The following is a 19,999-nucleotide window of genomic DNA, read 5'->3' as shown; positions in this document are numbered from 1 at the left end:
TGTGTTCCACGGAGCTGAGATGGTCTCTTCTGCCTTCCCTGCTGGTAGTTCTGAGAGTTTCCCCCTGGGCCCCATCGCTTTCTCTCCTCAGTTTCTCTCCTGCACTTCTCTGTTGAAAACTTCTAAGTTCATTTCTGGAGATCAAGATAGAAATATTTGAATTTTATTTCAAGTTGTTACCACAAAAAGCGAAATTTCTTAGTTTTAAAAAAGAAAATCGACTGACTTGCTGTTCAACATTAAGTACATTGGAAACCCATAAACTGAGTTAACTAAAATTGCTAATAGAAGCTAGAGATCATCCTTCTATGTGACGGATTGTAATGGGCTTTGGAATAGAAATTCCTGAGACAAAAATGCCGTTCTCTTGGTCTGTGCAGCAGGGCAGCAGCATGTCCACCACTGCAAGGCTGCCGGGCACCTACCTGGATGCATTTTCTGCATGACAATTATTGCTTTTGAGCATGCCATAGTCCATGATCTGTGTGTCAGCCTTTCAGACTTAGAGTCCTCGCGGTATTGTGTTGGTCAGAGTGGACCCAGCCTTCAGAGTTGGGCTCATCCTAAACTCAGGACGAGAATGACAAGTAGAGCCTGGGTGATGGTTGCATCACACGAGCAACCTCTTAACCATCAGCCAATCCACACAACACCCAAGTTGCTATGTTCACTCAAGTTTCTTCCTCTGGTCACATTCCCTGGGAAGCAAAACCATAACTGCAAAGTTCTTTAGTCATACCAGAGGAGACGTGGAACTATTCCAGCGCCCAGGGCATTGGTTTTGTTTAACCAAGCTGGTCCCTCCTGATTGGAGGAGGTAAACCTGATTACCTGATTGGTAAACCTGCATATGGAGCAGGATAAAATAAAATCTTGTGAGTCTTGGTGGGGAAGGACTCAGAAACGTGGACGTGAAAGGCATCCAGTGTTGGTTGGTAGCTATCTCTAGCCTGATGTACTCATTCCACAGTAGTTGGGGTGCCCACAGACAACAAGAACACCTGCTGTGTGTTCATTGAAGCTGTTTGTCCCTGGGGAAGTACTTGGGTGGTTTCTGCCAGTGCCATCCTAAAATTACATTTATTTATTGGCATTTCAATATGAAAATAATTTAACATCTGCCTGTGTGTCTGATCAGCACCAGTAAACTCTGATCCTACCTTTTCAGTCGCCGTTGGTTGGCACAGCACCGTAAGCAGATGTACATTAAGAGTATAGTGGCGGCCGGCGCTGCGGCTCACTAGGCTAATCCTCCACCTTGCGGCGCCGGCACACCAGGTTCTAGTCCCGGTCGGGGCGCTGGATTCTGTCCCGGTTGCTCCTCTTCCAGGCCAGCTCTCTGCTGTGGGCCGGGAGTACAGCGGAGCCCTGCACCCCATGGGAGACCAGGAAAAGCACCTGGCTTCTGCCATTGGATCAGCGTGGTGTGCCAGCCGTAGCACGGCGGCCACGGCGGCCATTGGAGAGTGAACCAACGGCAAAGGAAGACCTTTCTCTCTCTCTCTCTCTCTCTCTCTCTCCCTCCCTCTCCCCACTCTGCTTGTCCAAAAAAAAAAAAAAAAAAAAAAAAGTGCAGTGGCTGCTTATTTAAAGTTTCAGAATTAAAATGCTTTTCCTGTTCTAGTACACTCCTAATTTCCTGGCATTATTTCAGGAATTTGATGTAATGATGAATTTGGTATCTAAGATTTAAAAAAAAAAGATTTTCATTCCTTGTCAAAATTAATATCAATTAAAATGTAATATGGGTGGGCATTTGGCACAGCGGTTGAGGTGCCGACGAAAGTACCACATCATGTATTGGAGAGCCTGGGTTCGAGTCCTGTTAAGTTCCTAACTCTAGCTTCCTGATAATGCACACTCTGCAAGATAGCAGGTGATGGCTCAAGTACTTGGGTCACTGCCATCCACTTGGGAGACCTGGATTGTGCTCTGGGTTCCTGGCTTCAGCCTAGCCCAGCCTTGGCTGTTGTGGGCATTTGTGGAGTGAAACTGCAGATGGGGTTTCTGTTTCTCTCTTTCTCTCTGTTTATGCTTTTCAAATAAAAAAAATGAAATAAAATTTTTTAAAGATTTTATTTATTTGAAAGGCAGAGTTAGAGGGGGGGGGGGAGGGAGAGAGATAGAGAAAGGAGAGATCTTCTCCCGCTGATTCACTCCCCAAATGGCTGCAATGGTAGGAGCTGTGCCGATCAGGAGCCAGGAGCTTCTTCCAGGTCTGTCATGTGGGTGCAGGGACCCAAGCACTTGAGCCATCTTCCGCTGCTTTCCCAGGTGCGTTAACAGGGAGTTGGATTGAAAATGGAGCAGCTGGGACTCAAACTGGCATTCATATGGGGTGCCAGCACTGCAGGTGGCTGCTTTACCCTCTACGCCACAGTGTGGACCACATAAATACATTTTAAACATTTTATTAAAAAACATTAAACTTTTCACCGTTTTGAAACACCAAATGCCCCCTTTCTGGTTCTGCTTTACCTCCTTGTCCATTATCTTTAGTTTTTCACTTTTTGAAGAATGGTCTGAAATCCCACTCTTGCTTCCCGTGCAGCAGCTTGCTCTTTGGTCTCCCATTGTAGTGAAAAGGGCAGTCTGTGTTGATGAGGTTAGTGTGTCCAGGGTCCCTTCTCCCAGTCTCTCCATCCTTCAGTTGTTCTTTGTCTGTTGGTACTGCTGCCCATGCCCAGTCTTGCAGGATTCTTCTTCCCTGCCTTCCTGATGACCGGGTGCTCCCTGGTCCTTGCTCTTCCCACCCCTGCCTCCTTGGTTTGCTTTGCTTGGCCTTCAACTTGGCATCTCCCCCATACCTGTCAGGAGCTGTGTTCCCCACAGCATCCTCAGTTTGCATTCTGAGTGGTCGAGCAGCTCTGTCCATGTGCTGGGACCTGGACAACTTAGAACCGTGATGTCTTTCCCCAGCCACCTGCTGGGTACTGTGACCTCCACCATCATCTTCCTCCTTAAACTTCATCTTCCACCTTAAACTTCCTCCTTAAACTGGCTTTGCCATCTGCACTGCTGTCTGTCAGTGGAACTGACCATGCCATCAGACAACCCAAAGTGAAACACTGGTCATCTCTGTTGCTCCTGACCCACCACCAGCCTGCCGTTTAATCATGTCAAATCCTACTCTGTCATAGCTGTCACACGACAGTAGCACAGGTGGCCGTAACAATGGCCGACAGGAACTGAGTGCTGCTCTGGGCCGGCCACGACGGCTAGATGCTTTTCATGCTTACCGCACCAGACCTGTCCTGTGCTATCGTCGTCTTCCTTTTGCAGGTGGAGAAACAGGCGCTGAGTGCTCAGAGCTCAGGTAGTTTGCTCAAGCCCGCAGCTGTCAATCAGAGGCAGTGACTGTATGGTGTGACTCCAGGCTTCTGGGCATGACTTCCTTCCTTGTGGTTCTGCCGCCACCCAGCCTCCCTCCCTGTTCTGCAACTTCTTGTCCACACAGCATTTCCCTCCCTCCTCACTTGTTCTTTCTCCCAATTCTAACCCACCCTGCCAGTGATGTCTGGTTCACTCTGTTCATACACTCTGCTAGCTTTACTTTGATTAATCTAGAAGCTACCTGTAGAGACAGCTTCTTCCATGTGGCCTTCTCAGACCAATGTTGGGATGCAGGCTTGCCTTTCTGTGTGCAGAGGCGCTGCTTTGGGGTGTGCACTGAGCTCCTGTCTGCCTGTCCATGAACTCGTCCACTTTAGTCAAGGTCCAGCTGCCTGCTAATGTGCACCCTGGGCAGCAGCACAGGTAAAAGTCCCAGTACCTGGCTCCCTGCCACCCTGCTGGAGTTCCTGGCCCTCTACCTGGGTCTGGCCCAGCCCAGGCTATGGTGGGTATTTCTAGGGAGTGAACCAGCAGATGGATGATCTCACTCTCTCTCTGTCTCTACCTCTGTTTTTTTTTCTGTCTCTCTGCCTTTCAAATGAAATGACAATAAATAAATAAAAATAGAAAGATGTGCCTCAGATATTCTTTCTCATGTGGGGCTCTTCCCGAGATTCTCCTGCCTGCTTGGTGTGGAAAACAAAGCAAAGTAGAAACCCTGCTTTCTGTTCGAGAAAAACGGGTGCCCAGTTCTCATCTCTGACACCCCTGAAAACTCTGGTGTCATCTCCAGGAATAAGCATTGTGTTCATTTGCTTGATCATTTCCCAGGAAGGACACAGGGAAGGGAGTTCAGGTCCAGTGTTGCCAAGAGCCATGGCTAATAAGGAATACCACAGTTCAAGGGTCAGTGGCAGGGGTGAGTTGCCCAGGGCTGCTGTAACAAAACCAAGTGCAAGCCAAGTTGCTAAGAGAAGCTGGTGTGGCCACAGTTCTGGAGGCTGGAAGTCTCCAGTGCCCTGTCAGTAGGGCCCTGTTAGGGGGTGGTAGGGGCTCTGTCCTTGCCCCTTCCAGCTTCTGGGAATGTTCTTTGCTCATAGCTGCTTCTCTCTGGACTCTGTCCCAGGGGTTGCAGGACACTGTCCCCGTTACTGTCCTCCCTTGGCCTCTTTGTTTTCTCCAATGGACACATGTCTCGCTGGAGGACGGGACCCAGCTCCCGCAGTCTGAGTTTGCCTTAGCCAACCTCTGGGCCAACCAGGAGGCCTCTTCTTAGGGAGGTTGCCTAGCCGTGCTGTGTGCGCCTTTTCCTCCCGATGCTTTGACACCTGCGACTCTCAGGGCTGGCCGATCCCAGAGACTGTAAACCTGGCTCCCTTTCTAAATGCAGGCTGTCTGGTCTAAAGGCCACTGGCCCTCCCTGGCAGCCTCCTCTGCTGGGGTCTCTCACTCCAGTTGGGTCATCGTCAGCAGGCATCACCCGGGTCTCTGGGACCACAGAAGGAATTCCACCTGGCCAGCACCAGGCCAGCTTGCCCTTCCTCACCCACTGCTGCCTGTGCAAAGCACAATGCAGGCTCCAGCCCTTCCCTTGCCTCTTCCTAACCCTGGTACTGCACACTCTGCCCTGTGTAGCCTGTCATGCCTTCTGTTTTCAGGCCTCTGTGAGTGTGGACTTGAATCTGGACAGTGTTCTCCAGGTCACAGTTTCCCTGTTTGGAATAAATCCTTTAGAGTACTTGATTTCTGGGAGACAAGATGTTGCAGTTTCTGTTGAGGGGCTGCAATTTGACCCAAACTAGAGAACAGCCTGTTCAAGGAGATTTTACTTAGATTTCTTTGGGGGGCAGTTACGCAGTGGCTGTGTGCTGTCATGTTAGCGATGATCTGACTTGAAGTGCCATGTGCCAGCAGGGGGAGGTTCAGGCAGCCATGTAGGCACTTCACAAAGCTCATGGAGTGGGTGGGCATTTGGCTCAGTGCTTAACATGCTATTTGGGGTGCCTTCATCCCATACTCGGAGTACCTGGGTTTGAGTCCTGGCTCTGCTTCTAATTACAGCTTTCCTGGGGAAATGGAATTAAAATATAACTTCATTTTGGTGCCCCAAAGTATTGAGGTCCATGCATAATTTTTTAAAGATTTATTTATTTGAAAGTCAGAGTTAGAGAATGAGAGGCGGAGAGAGAGAGAGAGAGAGAGAGAGATGTCTTCCATCCACTGGTTCACTCTCCAGTTGGCTGCAATGGCTGGAGCTGCACCAGTCTGAAGCCAGGAGCCAGGAGCTTCTTCCGGGTCTCGCACGTGGGTGCAGGGGCCCAAGGACATGGGCCGTCTTTACTGCTTTCCCAGGCCATAACAGAGAGCCAGATTGAAAGTGGAGCAGCCGGGACTTGAACCAGTGCCCATTTTGGATGCCTACACTGCAGGCGGCAGCACCCATAATTTTTAATAATAAGTGTTTTGATCACACTGATAGATCTAAGAGTCAAGGGGATCACACAAACAAGACTAGTGTCTGCTAATACTAACTGATACAATCAAAAAGGGAGAGAACGATCCATCATGGGAAGCAGGATACACAGCAGACTCATAGAATGGCAGATGTCCTAAATAGCACTCTGGCCTCAGAATCAGCCCTTAAGGCATTTGGATGTGGCTGAAGAGCCCATGAGAGTATTTTAGGCATGGAAAGCCAAGACACTCTGGGGGAAAAAAAAAAAGACCTAAATGAAAGATCTCTGTGAGTGAGATCCCAGTGGAAAGAATGGAGCCATCAAAGAAGGAGGTACCTTTCTCTGAAGGGAGGAGAGAACATCCACTTTGACTATGACCCTGTCGGAATAAGATCAAAGTTAGAGAACTCAAAAGGCTTCCATAGCCTTGGCAACTCATGACTAGAGCCTTTGGAGATTACTGACGCCATAAACAAGAGTGCCAAATTGTTAACAACAGGAGTCACTGTGTACTTACTTCTCATGTGGGATCTGTCCTTAATGTGTTGTCCAATGTGAAGTAATGCTATAGTACTGAAACAGTATTTTACACTTTGTGTTTCTGTGTGGGTGCAAACTGATGAAATCTTTACTTAATATATACTAAATTGATCTTCTGTATATAAAGATAATTGAAAATGAAAAAAAAATGAACCGTTGATACTTTAAATAGGTAAATTATATGGTATATAAATTGTGTTTCAATAAACATTGAAGTCACAGTTACCACATCTATGAAATTCCTTTATCCATTAATTCAACTAATAGTTTTTAAGCCAACACTCTGTACCTGGTATTGTTAGAGGCTTTATATAAAATAATACACATCATAAAGGCCTTTCCTGCTCTCCACATACTTATATGTTAGGAAGTAAGTGTCTGGGACAGACAGTAAGCAAAAAGAAAAATCAAAAAGCTGGTTAAACATGGTGAATTGAATAAAGGTCCTTATATAAACCACTTCAGCCCAAATCCAAGTAAAATAATTGCCAATGACTAAAAAGGTATTAAAGAGCAGGGACAAAGAGAACAGAACAGGAATAACCCTAAAGAAGTTAACGAAAAAAATTTGAATTTCGAATATGGAATACAATTGGTAACTTATATAGCAGAGCTGAGAAATCTGGAACCCAACTGCTTACAATGTGAAAGCTGGTAAGAAACAAGTCTCAGAGCCCCAGAAAGGCTCAGCATGGAGACACAGAGCATTTCTGAAGGTTGGTCTCAAGGAAAGGACTGAAAATGATAAATGGATCAGAAGTTTAAGAAGCAGTGAGATACATGCCAAAAATGTGGGAAAAAAAATAAGTGTTTTACATAAACTATTTGAAGACCCTTTGTTCGTGCATATAAACAGAGGAAAAGGCCGTAACTGTAGGCACACAGGAATTACCTTAAAAAGGAGGTGTTAGAGGATTAATAATGAGAAAGATTTTTTTTATAGGTGGAAAAATATGTTTAATTCACTGTACTTGAAATCTTGAACAGATTAACTCTTCTAATTGTTTTTTTGGGGGAACAGATTAGATTCTGGGTGCTATACTAACTGGGTTATTTTTTCTTTTTTCTTTCTTTTTTTTTTTTTTTTAAAGAAAGTGGGAGCCCAGAATCTCGAGTCAATGCCATCCATTTCTTGGTACACAAACTGCCAGAGAAAAATAAAGAAATGTTGGATATTTTGGTGAAGCACCTAACAAAGTAAGCCTCTTCTCCTGCCTTTCTTTTTCTGTTTCTGCTCTGGGGCTGTGCGGAGTTTGTGGATTTGGAGCTGTTGGAACTGGGGCTGGATACACAATTCCAGGGACCACACCTGGAAGGGCTGGCTGGCTGTTGGACTCATTGTGCGTGTCTTGGACAAGAGTATTGAAATATGATGCTTTCATGAAATTGTATAATTATTTGCTTAACATCCTTGCCAGCAACTCAGGGTTTGATTTGAAGTGAAACAAGAAAGCATTACACTTTGCCCCACACACAGATTCTGGAAATGTGATTATAGGTCTGTTAGCAAATTAAGTTTGGTTTCACACCTCCCCAACTCCAAGTTTGAACATGTCTTTTAAGTTTTTTTAAGCCACAAATGGGTAGTTATTCCATAAGATCTGTTCTTTTTTTTTCTTCTCTCTTTAAAAAGCAAGCAAAATCTAATAATTTAGTAGAGAAATTAGCACTTTGTTCCAATAAGATTCTCAGATCACTCTAACTGTAGGGTTTTAAAAGTGAGAGGAAGCTGAGAAACACTCTGAGAACTTTCATTTTGCATGAGAAGAAAGCGGAAGCCAGGACTGTGCTAGCGGCCAGGCCACAGGTGTGGTAGTGACCCGGCCTTTCACTGGTTTTGTCAATGAATCTTCAGCGGGTGCCTTTTTTAGGTGCTAGTGGATATGCAGTTGAACAAGACCGACCAAGGCTGTCTCATGAAGCTTGCTTTTTAGGGAGAAAAGACAGACTAGGGAAAACATACAGAATCATCTCAGGTTTAAGTGGCAAAATCCCTGAGGAAGGGACAAAGGTTGCACGTTGAGCCTGAGGCTGTGAGAGGGTTGTTACGGAAGGTCTCGCTGAGAATGAGTTCTCCGAGTTGAGACCTGAATGAAGTGGCCGGGCCACTGAGGACAGTGGTGCGAGTTGTTCACTGCACTGGGGTGCTGTGTGGAAGGACGGGTTGGGGTCCTTTGATGCAGCCCTGCCTGCTTGTGAAGCCAGTTCCTACGAAGGAGCCATGCAGGCTGGCAGTCCCCGGTGCAAGCGTCCAGTGATCTGGGGAAACAGAGCAGGTGCTTTAGGTGGAAGGGACTAGTGAAAGAAAGCTAGTGCGGAACACAAGCTTCGCCTAGGCCTGGAATTACTAAGAAAGCCATCGTGGTCAGAGCAGAGTGTCAAAGAGCAATGGAGGGGGCCAGCACCGCGGCTCACTTGGCTAGTGCTCCGCCAGCGGCGCCGGCACCCCGGGTTCTAGTCCCAGTTGGGGCGCCGGGTTCTAGTCCCGGTTGCTCCTCTTCCAGTCCAGCTCTCTGCTGTGGCCTGGGAGGGCAGTGGAGGATGGCTCAAGTCCTTGGGCCCCTGCACCCGCATGGGAGACCAGGAGGAAGCACCTGGCTCCTGCCTTCAGATCGACATAACTCCGGCTGTAGCGGCCATTTGCGGGGTGAACCAACAGAAGGAAGACCTTTCTCTCTGTCTCTCATTGTCTAACTCTGTCAAATAAATTAAAAAAAAAAAAGAGCAGTGGAAAGGTTAGGGGCCTCGGGAGGTGGGTGTTGTTAGAGCTCGATAGCTCTGAGGGGGGCAGGAGACTGAGCTTCTGCCTTCTTGCTGCTGAGGGAACACAATGCAGGATTCAGTCCATTCCACAGTCATCGCCCTCTGGTTAAACACCGCCTTTTTTTTTCCCTCCTCCTGTTTTTGTCAATGTTAGTGTTTCCAATCACTCCAAGCAGAATCTAATGACCGTGGCCAATTTAGGAGTGGTGTTTGGACCAACTCTGATGAGGCCGCAGGAAGAAACTGTCGCTGCCATCATGGACTTGAAGTTCCAGAACATCGTCGTGGAGATCTTGATTGAAAACCACGAAAAGGTAGTGCTGTCTTTTTTTTTTTTTTTTTTTTTTTTCCCTTTAAGAGAATTCCTGTTTTTGGCTTGTTGGCACATTATATGGTAACATTACATCCTCTTAGAGTTTTCCTGTTGTTACTGCTGTGATAAACCTGTGTCTAAGAAGCAGTCCTCAAACTTGACTTCTGATGCGGTGCTGTGGATCTCACCCTTGCCTGCTCCAGTTACCTCTCTGGTTTAATGAAGAAACAGTGCATCCAGATACAAATGAGTCGTAGCAATGTCATTGTGAACTGTTGAGGTTTTCGGTTGCTTTCATGACTGTTTTGGGATTTCTCACTGAGATTCTCTGTATGGCAGCACTTCCTGAACTTTAGCTGAAGTTGGGGATTTGCAGCTTAGATAAAGAAAGCTGAAAGGCAGTGAAATGGAGTCAGAGGACCTGGGCGTCACTGAGAGGGAGGGTTGATGGGCAGAGCTCCTTCTGGGCTGCTGGCCAAAGCACCTGTTGGATCTGCTGTGAAAATAGTTGCCATGCTTTGCACAGGCCCTTGCACCTGCTTTTGTGAATGGCAAGGAAAGGAGAGGTTGGGGCAGAGCCAGCCTTGGCCCTTGCCATACACCTGGACAGAGGGGACAGGCATAGGGCATACGTTCCTGGGGCTTTGAGGATGGAATTGAACTTGTTTGAATTAGGAGACCATGCAGGGGTGAGCAGAGCTGCTGTAATACACTACTGTTCCATCCCACCATACCCCCTTGACATTTTAAACAGTAGACATACGTACTGTTTGTTATTGTCACCTGGTGATCTTTTTCCTAGATGACTGTTACATTCTCCCCAATCACATATATGTCTGTGGCTACTGTCATGATCCGACACGGAGCTGAGGAGTTGGAACAGAGAGCAGATAACCACACGGCAGACATACACACTGCCCATCCCTTCACTGGAAGTGCTTGCTGTCGTTGCTATAGGCCAGTCATTTGCAACCCCAGCAAACCATCAGACTTACCCTGAAGAACTGTTTGAAACGACTACATTGCCATGTGCAGTCTGTGGTTAAACTTGTGCCTTGGAAAGAATGAACCATTTGCAACTGTTTGCTGACCTGGGGTAGGGGTGCCTCCTCTGTCTTGCTTACAAGCGTCTGTGAGAGCTTCAAGGTTCTGCTGCTATTTGAGAGGTTTTTGGTCCTAACAGTTAGAGGAAAGCCCAAGCCTGATTCCTGCTGGGCTGAGGTCTGAGCACCAGCAATTTGGACTCTGAATCTGGAGGAGCCAGATGTGCATTTGAATTATTGCTGTGGCCTTCATTGATGAGTGGGGGTTAGAGGCTGTGGGGAGACCTTCTGGAAAATGCTTGGCTTGGCGGATCACCTGTTGCCTGCCTCTCTCTACTTTTAACCCCCTCAGAATGAAGTTTGGCAAGCAAAGATGCTGACTCGGCATTGAAAGTGGATCTTTCCCTGTGATAGACATTAGTTTTGTTTTGTTTTATTTTATTTTGTTTTTAAAGATGTTTTTATTTGAAAGAGTTACAGAGAGAGGCAGAGACAGAAAAAGAGAAAGAGAGAGGTCTTCCGTCGATGGTTCACTCCCCAAATGGCCACAATTGCCAGAGCTGCGCCGATCCGAAGCCAGGAGCCAAGAGCTTCTTCTGGGTCTCCCATGTGGGTGCAGGAGCCCAAGGACTTGGACCATCTCTTACTGATTTTCCAGTCCATAGCAGAGAGCTGGATTGGAAGAGGAGCAGCCGGGACCTGAACCTGTACCCATATGGGATGCCAGCACTGCAGGTGGTAACTTTACCCTCTATGCCACAGCACTGGCCTCACTGTTTTGTTTTTGAAGCATATTCTTCAAGGCAGTGCTGCTTAATTTGTTTTGGAATCACAGACCTCTGATAGGCTGGCACAAGTAAGTACCAGATAAAGACTCTCTCCTCCCCTGCTCCCATCAGTCATGCTCACAGCCTCGGGGGTTCACAGGCATTCCTGTGTCTGTGCACTCTCACTTGAGAATCTCTGGTTTAAGATGATTGGTCTCTGGAGTGAGCATATGGCATAGTGGATACGATGCCTCTTGGGATGCCTGAATTCCTTATCCAGTGCTTGAGTCCAAGTCTGGCTCTCAATTCCAGCTTCCTAGTGATGAGCCCCTGGGAGGCAGCAGGTGATGGCTCAAGTACTTGTGTCCCTGCCACCCACACAGAAGACCTGAATTGAGTTTCAGGCTTCTGGCTCCTGCCTAGTCCAGTCATAGTAGTTGTGGGCATGTGGGGAGCAAACCAGCATATGGGAGATACCTCCCTCCCTCTGTGGCTCTTTCTCTCTCTATCTAAAAAATAAAAATAAAAAAAAGTAATCTCTCAAGTGACCTGTCATGTTACTTCTTCTCCATAATAAGGGAGATGCTTAAAAGTACTTTAGAGGCTGGCGCTGTGGCTCAATAGGCTAATCCTCCACCTTGCGGCGCTGGCACACCGGGTTCTAGTCCTGGTCGGGGCGCTGGATTCTGTGCCGGGTGCCCCTCTTCCAGGCCAGCTCTCTGCTGTGGCCCGGGAGTGCAGTGGAGGATGGCCCAAGTCCTTGGGCCCTGCACCCTCATGGGAGACTAGGAGAAGCACCTGGCCCCTGGCTTCGGATCAGCATGGTGTGCTGGCCACAGCGTGCCGGCCTTCGCAGCCATTGGAGGGTGAACCAACGGCAAAAGGAAGACCTTTCTCTTTGTCTCTCTCTCTCTCTCTCACTGTCCACTCTGCCTGTCAAAAAAAAAAAAAAAAAAGGTACTTTAGACTCCTTGAAGAACTTAAAAAATGTTTTTTCCACTTTTCTACTGTAGATGAGCACCTTGGTAATAGCTTTCCTCCCATCTGCCTCTAAGGTATGGCGTCTGCAAACTGTGAAAATGCTTAGTCACTCTATTTATTCAAAGGGCTTTTGGCGTTGGGATTGCATTGTGTGCCAGGCATGCAGTGGGAGCTGGGATGTGCAGATGAGTGCTGTAGCCCCTGCTGGAAAGCAAAGAGTCTGAGGGTGGAAGCTGTGTTTGGGGACCTGTGTCTCATAATACTTATCCCCATCTATCAGTCTGTATACCTTACTTATTTCATGTGTTCTTGTCTCTTTCTCCCTCCTAGATTCTTAAGGGTAGAGATCTTTGTCTATACTCAATATACTGGATCATATTAGGTGCTAAGTTAGAAAGTATCCTTTATGTATTTTGAGGGATGTTGGAGGAGTTAGAGACAGGCACCTGGAGGTGTAGTTCTTTGATAAAGCATTGCAGAAGGAGCCTCTCCTGGGTGCTGCATTTGCAGCCTCTGGAGCAGTTCCAGGCTGTCTTGAGTACTGCTTCCCACTGCTAAGTTAAACTTGAACCCTGCTTTGGAGGTTTTCTTTACTAGGATGGCAAAAAAGTAGCTTGTGTGAGGGTACTTCAGCAAGTTGGAGGACAATAGAATTTTTTTAAAGTTTTTTATTTATTTATTTGAGAGGTAGAGTTACAGACAGTGAGAGGGAGAGACAGAGAGAAAGGTCTTCCATCCATTGGTTCACTCCCCAAATGGCCGCAACGGCTGGAGCAGCGCCGATCCGAAGCCAGGAGCCAGGTGCTTCTTCTGGGTCTCCCACGTGGGTGTAGGGGCCCAAGGACTTGGGCCATCTTCTACTGCTTTCCCAAGCCACGGCAGAGCTGGATTGGAAGAGGAGCAGCCGGGACTAGAACCGGCGCCCATATGGGATGCCGTTGCTGCAAGTGGACCATTAACCTGTGCCACGGCACTGGCTCCTGGACAATGGAATTAAAGATAAGTTTATTTTAGTGCTAAACAAAATTAAAATCCCTGAATAGGCAAGGCCTTCGAAAAGTTCATGGAAAATGTCTGCTTTGAAAAAACCATGCATGGATTGCCAGCATTGTTTTATAGCACAATAAACTTAGCTTTTAGTTCTATTTTTCCATGAACTTCATAAGTTCCCTCCTATTTGAGTGTAAGTTTTATTTATTTATTTTTGGGTGGCCAGTGGGGTGAGTGTGTGGTCCCCTTGTGCTCCTATCCAATTGCCTTTAAGCCTCATTAGTGTGCAATAAGCCATTAGACGACTCAAGGGAGGAGGGCTACTCTTCATTTTTGGGAGAAATAATTAGACTCCAGGCTTTGGAACAACATTATGGTAGCTCAGCTATCATTCGATTAAATCCTAATTAGGGGACTTTCATGCAATTTATTTGCAAACAGACTGGTTCTGGGTCCTGCCCTAGGATAAAACGCTCTCATTTCATGCTGCGGCTCCCTGTTTTCTTCCCTCATTGGAAGCTGAGGAGATAAGTGCCTGATTTTTCTGCTGGGAAGTGCTGCTTTCACCTTGTTAACACATCTGGAAGGAGCTTCCAAGTGGCATTGGTGCGCCATTGTATTAGTTACAGTAGGTGAAAATGCCCCCCACCCCCACCCCCCAAGCCTGAGCTGCTTTGTTGGAGTCTCTTAGTGCTAGGAATACTCAAGTGATTTCAGTTGAAGTGCTGAGGTTTCCTGTTGAGAAGGGAGCTGGTGCACATCAAGTGTCAGGGTCCTCACAGTGTGCCTGGGGGCCACAGGTGCACAAGCTGTCCTGGTTTGCAGATGGCTGGTGGCAGGAGGGTGGGGACCACAGTGTCAGCTTTGATTGGTGAACGATTTTGAGACCCGCTTTCCCCATTGCCTCTTCCGGCGTCTGGTTGCATCCCCGTGCACATGCACTCCCTCTCAGACCTGCTCTTTGTTCCTGCTCGGATAGACCTCCCCTCTGATCAGGTCCTGCGGGCAGGTGAGGTTGTGCGGGCACACCTCCCACAGACGTGTGTCTGCCTTTGCTGCGGCTGTCCCGAAACTGCCCCACGTGTGGTGCCCAGAGGATGTAACGTTTGAGTCGGAAGTGCTGAGGGAGGGAAGTCGGTCCTCTGAACAAAGAGAGGGAGGTGTGGGATAGGAAAGGTTGGGAAGAGTGGCTTGGTGAGAGAGAAAGTAATGGATAGGGAGAAAAAAGGTGGGGGAACCTCGATGGGAAAAGCTGAGTCCTTGTTAGTGTGGGTGAAGAAGAGCCGTGACAGAGATGGGTCTGCTCGGTTCCTGAGTTTCCCTCCTTCGGAATGTGAAGAGAGTTGATTCCAGAAAGCAGGAGAGCAGAAGAGGAAACACTGGCTTCCAGTTAAAGCAGAACGCTGCATGAATTTTGGACCCAAAGACCCCTGCTTCATCTGCTTTGGGGATCATAGTTTCTCTGAGCCTCTCTGCTTTTTTTTTTTTTTTAAATAAAATCCATATGTACTTTGTAGGAAACTTGGTCCATATGTGTTGGCTTCATTTACACATCATACATTAAGATTTTTTTTAAAGCGTTCATGGGCCAAAAATATTTATCGAGGTCTTTCTTCTCTCACAAAGCAAAAAAAAAAAAAAAAGTGTTTCCCGGGTAGAAAAGGGTCCTGGGAACTTCAGAAGGGTGTTCAGATTGGAGCTGTGCCTTAGACCCTCTGAGTTCTGTGTAAGTTTTGTTCTTAGTAGTTGTTAGGCTCTGATTCAGATTCAGCACATTTTTTTTTCTTGAGTATTTGCCATGAGTCAGGCATGTGGTGTGAGGTTTGGGGTAACTACAGACAGAGTCCAGTAGGCAAAGGAGAAAGGTCTCGGAGTAGCTGCACGTACGCTGGAGAATATAAGCTGTCAGAGAGACACAGGGAACATGACAGAGACCTCGGAGGAGAGCTGACGTCCCCCTGTGCGGAGTCTGAACCATTTCTCTGAGTAAGTGGTTTGAGTATGTTGTGGAGTCGAGTTTGAACAGGTGGAGTTGTGTTAAGAGGACACTTTGGGTATGGGAGATCAGGGAATCAGAGGCACACAGAGAGGAATGTAGCTCGTTATTTTTTTTTTTAAAGATTTATTTATTTGAGAGGCAGAGGTACAGACAAGGAGGGAGAGAGATCTTCCATCTGCTGGTTTTACTCCCCAAATGGCTGCAAATGCTGGAGCTAGGCTGATCTGCCGCCAGGAGCCAGGAGTTTCTTCCTGGTCTTCCACATGGGCACAGGGGCCCAAGCACATAGGCCATCTTCTGCTGCTTTCCTAAGCACGTCAGCAGGGAACTGGATGGAAAGTGGAGCAGCCGGGACTTGAGCTGGTGCCTCTATGGGATGCTGGAGTCCCAGGTTGACGGCTTTACCAGCTACGTCATGGCAGCAGCCCCAGAAATGCAGCTCTTATTGGAGATGGTGAATGGCATGTGTGAGATTGGGAAGAGGTTAGGTCCAGGAGTGGGGAAGTGGAGAGTGCTGCAAGAGGACTTTCGTGTTGGATTTTTTGTTGGTACTGGCGCCTACTCATGACTTTTAACTAAACTGCTTCTGACAGCAGGATTTACAATAGAAAGTAGAGGAAGAAAAGACCAGGAGAGAGGTTAAGGAAGTGGAAGGGAGACTGAGCAACTCCAGGATGCACAGCATCATTCTGGGAGGTGGGATTAGGCCAAGTCCAGGGTCAGGATGTATGGGAGTTCTCAGAGGAAGGTGTTGGAAAGATTCAACCCTGGGAAAATACTGGTGCCTTTAATCAAAGGAAGGCAAAAGCTGTGTAAGGAATAACATGAGTTCAGGTCATAACTTGGTGAGTGTTAGTTGTCGTCTGGGTGTCTTGCAAGGTAAGCCCAGTAGACAGCTGGAGATGCGACATTCAAGCTTGTGAGAGAATTTAGAAGTGAAGTGCATGGGCTGGCGCTGTGACATAGCAGGCGAAGCTGCTGCCTGCAGCGCTGGCATCCTATATGATCCCCTCCTCTCCTCCAATGAGACAGTGCCTGGGCGCTAGCCCCAGTGGTACAGTATTCATCCCCGCTGCCACAAGAACCACACAAGAAGATTTGTGCAGTCCTCAGTGTAATACAGGTTCTGCAGCAGTGACCCTCACCAGGGAATCAGGGAGCCCCCTGAGCGTGTGGAGCCGCCCACAGTGACTACCCAAAGATCCAGCTGCACCAGTGTCCTCCCACGCAGCCACAGTGTTTTCACAGACCCAGCAACAAGGCTCCCATAGACACAAGCTCCCAGCCACTTGTCAGTTCTCCCAGCCAGACTCAGGTGTCTTTTCTCAGCTGGTGCAGCTGTTACGTTATGTCCAAATGGCACCTGCTCGCTCTCAGCTTAGTTACAGGACACCATTGCTGGGTGGTCAGGGAGAGAGAATCGTGTCCCATTTTTTTTTTCCCCACTAGGTTGGCAGGTACGCTTCGCCCCCAGGGCTCCAAGCCAGGCTCATGCCAGGCTCTTCCCACAGCTTTATCGCCAGTGGCTTGCGCTGTTGCAGTCTGGTCTCACTTTACTCCAAAGCTGGTGATGAGGCTCTCGGCTGCTGGGGTCCTGATTTGTGCGCATCCACACCCTCCACGTGGGCCCACAGTGTCCCTCTAATTTGCTTGGAGTTCCTCTGCAGTTTTCTCCCTAACTCTTCCCTGAGATCGCAGTTTCTCCACTTTTTTTTTTTTTTTAAAAACTATCTTCCCCTAGACTAGAGCAGTAAGCTCACTCCCTATTCTGCCTCTCAATGAAACATTGCTTCCCTGATGGCCTGAGGTCCTGACATTTGTAATGTAAACTTCTAGTTATCATAATTTCTGTGGACCACAGGGTGCCAAGCAACAGTGGTATTTTTCTTACAGAAAGCTTTTCCATTAACTTTTTACAAAAATATATTTATTTATTTATTTGAAAGGCAGAGTTACCGAGAGGGAGAAGCTAAGAGAGACAGAGAGAGAGGTCTTCCTTCTGCTGGTTCACCCCCAAAATGGCCGTAGCAGCTGAGGCTGGACCACAGTGAAGCCAGGAGCTTCTTCCGCGTCTCCCATGTGGGTGCAGGGGCCCAAGCACTTGGACCATCTTCTGCTTTCATAGGCACAGTAGCAGGGAGCTGAATCAGAAGTGGAGCAGCCGTGACTCCAATTGGCAGCCAAATGGGATATTGGTGCTTTAGGTGGCTGCTTTACCACTGCACCATAGCAGTGGCCCCATATTTTAACTTCTGAAATGGGGAACTTGGTGGTCTGTGGCATTTTTCTCTTTGGGAAAATGGAGGCCATTTGTAACAATTACACTTTGTGGAAAAAGTATGTTTGTGAACTGCTCAGAGCTTTCTTCGGTACCCACACTGTGATTTATACTTGTTGGCCACATGTGTCACCAAGTCCTAGAGTAGCTGATATCCCCCAGTCATAGAAGAATCTAGAAAAGGTAAAAGTGAGAAGGATGTACAGTTAGCCTCTGTGCCCACAGATTGAGTGGTTGAACTTATTTCGGGGTAATTAATTATTCCTGCACTGGACATGTAAAGATGTAAAGACTTTTTTCTTTTATGAGCAGTAGAACATAGCAGCTATTTGTTGTTACATCGCATTAGGCATTGTAACTAATTGTGAGTATACATGTGTGTAGGTTTTATGCAAATAACTGTGGAAGCTGGGCCAAGTGTGCATCTTGAAAATATCCATGAGTGTTCTGGAACCAAGAGATACAGAGGGATGACTGTATGTTTCTCATCAGGAATCCAGTGTGATCACCAGGATATTAAATTACACACACACACTCACACACTGCCACACACACACACACACACACACACTCACACACTGCATGACTCCTGTTAACCTTGCACCAGCTTTGTGACCCACGTCTGCTTGTCTTTGCCCAAGTCTAGAAGCATACATCCCTGCTGTCAGGTTCAGAGGTGGAGTAGATTTCCCACTCAGTCACGTCTTACTGCCATCCTACCAGTGACCACACATGAACTGTTCTTGACCTTGGGGTAGTCCATGGCTCCATTCCCATCGCAACAGAAGCGGTGTACATCCTGGTCCCTTCTGCGGCTGGTCCTTGTCCTCCTTTAATGTGAATGAATGAGTGGAATGCAAATCATTTTCCATCAAGTGCAAGGAATCCTCCAGTCTTAAGAGAATGCTTGCTATTGAATGAGAACTATCTTTTATTTAAAAAACAAAAAACAAAAAACAAAAAACAAACAGCAACAACAAACAAACCTCCAGTCTGAAATACATCTTGATTTAGCTTTATTGGCACTGGGTTGCTAGGCAGCAACAGTTTCATGTAAGAGAAAAATAAATGTCTTACAACAACAACAACAACTGCAAAACTCCCAAGTTTCTAAAAGCTTTATTTGTGCCTGGGTGTAGTGACTGTACAGTGTAGAAGTCAGAACTCTGCAGCAAGCATATTTGACGAATTTTCAGCTGGTTCAGTCCCCCCCAGTTTTAACAGATGTTGACCTCTTTGGGTTGCATGAAAGCTTTCTTGTTACTTTTTTTTTTCTCAACAGGGGCTTACATTTTGGGTGAGTGTTTATAAAGAAGCTTTAGAAGCAGAGGGAACATGCTTATTTTCCTTTTAAGGAGAGAAGGAAAACAGAGTGACATTGTCTTCCTGGTTCCGCTGTCTCCGTTCGCTGCTATGTAGGCAGCCTTGGCTTTGCGCAGTAGTGTAGCTCTATAGACGGTTAGTGAGATTTTCCCACTGGACTGGCTGGTTTGATCACAGAAAACTTAGGAGATCCAAGACTTTCTGCAGCATTTGAGTGCCCAGTATAGACACAGCAATGGGGCAAGGGGAGGTGTTGTGGCTCAGTGGGTTAAGCTACCTTTTGCCATGCTGGCATCCCTCATCAGAGTGCTGGTTTGAGTCCCCGCTGCTGCACCTCTGATCCAGCTCCCTGCTAACATGTCTGAGAAAGCAATGAAGATGACCCAAGGGCCCCTGCTACCCATGTGGGAGACCAGGATGGAGTTCCAGGCTTCTGGCTTCCATCTTCCCCAGCCCTGGCTGTTGCAACCGTTTGGGGAGTGAACTAGTGGGTAAAAGATCTCACTTTCTGCCTTCCTGTCTTTCTGGCAGTCTGCCTTTCAGTAAATAAATCTTTAGAAAAAAAAATAAAGCACTGGGGAGTCTCCAGAAAATGAAAAATCTGCAGGATAGTGAAGAATTTTTAATTCTTTGTTGTTTGAGAAAGCGTACTCAGTACAAATGGGCGGAACTTATCAGAAAGTGAGTTTGATTCCATAGAAGGAATATATGTATTTAAAGATTATATCCATATCCATATATATATATGTAAAGATTTGTTTATTTGCAAGAGTTTCAAAGACAGAAGTAGAGATAGAGAATTTATTTCCCACACCCTGATTCCCTCCCCAGATAGCTGCAGTGCGCAAGGGTGAGGCTAGGCCGAAGGCAGGAGCCAGGAGTTTCTTCCAGGTCTCCCTTGTGGGTGGCAGAGACCTAAACACTAGGGTCATCTTCTGCTCCTTTTTCTATACCATTAGCAGGGAGCTGGATCGGAAGTGGTGCAGCTGGGACATGAACAGGCACCCATATGTGATGCTGGCTTCACAGGTGGCGTCTTTACTTGTTATGCCACAACACCGGTGCCGTACAGTGTTTTTAATGAGAATGCATTTGTGTTCAAGATGGGATTGACAAGTTGGAGTCATGCTAGCAGACCTCTGAGATCCTGCCTGTTCTGAACTTCTCAGCCAGAGTTGAAGAACGTAGTCCTTTTCTTCATCTTATTTTGAGG

General features: G+C 47.1%; 1 protein-coding gene across 5 annotated transcripts in view; it reads left to right on the top strand.

Annotated features, from left to right (window-relative positions):
- The window catches only part of ARHGAP10 (Rho GTPase activating protein 10), a 362,697-nt gene that overhangs the window by 253,973 nt on the left and 88,725 nt on the right, over positions 1-19,999 (top strand). For all 5 annotated transcript variants that reach the window (XM_051819397.2, XM_070047462.1, XM_070047463.1 and 2 more), the window contains 2 exons: positions 7,421-7,526; positions 9,247-9,406. In XM_051819397.2, coding sequence (XP_051675357.2) covers positions 7,421-7,526; positions 9,247-9,406 — 266 coding nt within the window. The remainder of the gene's footprint in view (positions 1-7,420; positions 7,527-9,246; positions 9,407-19,999) is intronic.

The sequence above is a fragment of the Oryctolagus cuniculus genome, chromosome 8 (assembly GCF_964237555.1).
Source record: "Oryctolagus cuniculus chromosome 8, mOryCun1.1, whole genome shotgun sequence".
Classification (NCBI taxonomy): Eukaryota; Metazoa; Chordata; class Mammalia; order Lagomorpha; family Leporidae; genus Oryctolagus; species Oryctolagus cuniculus.
This window is presented reverse-complemented; position numbering and strand designations above follow the sequence as displayed.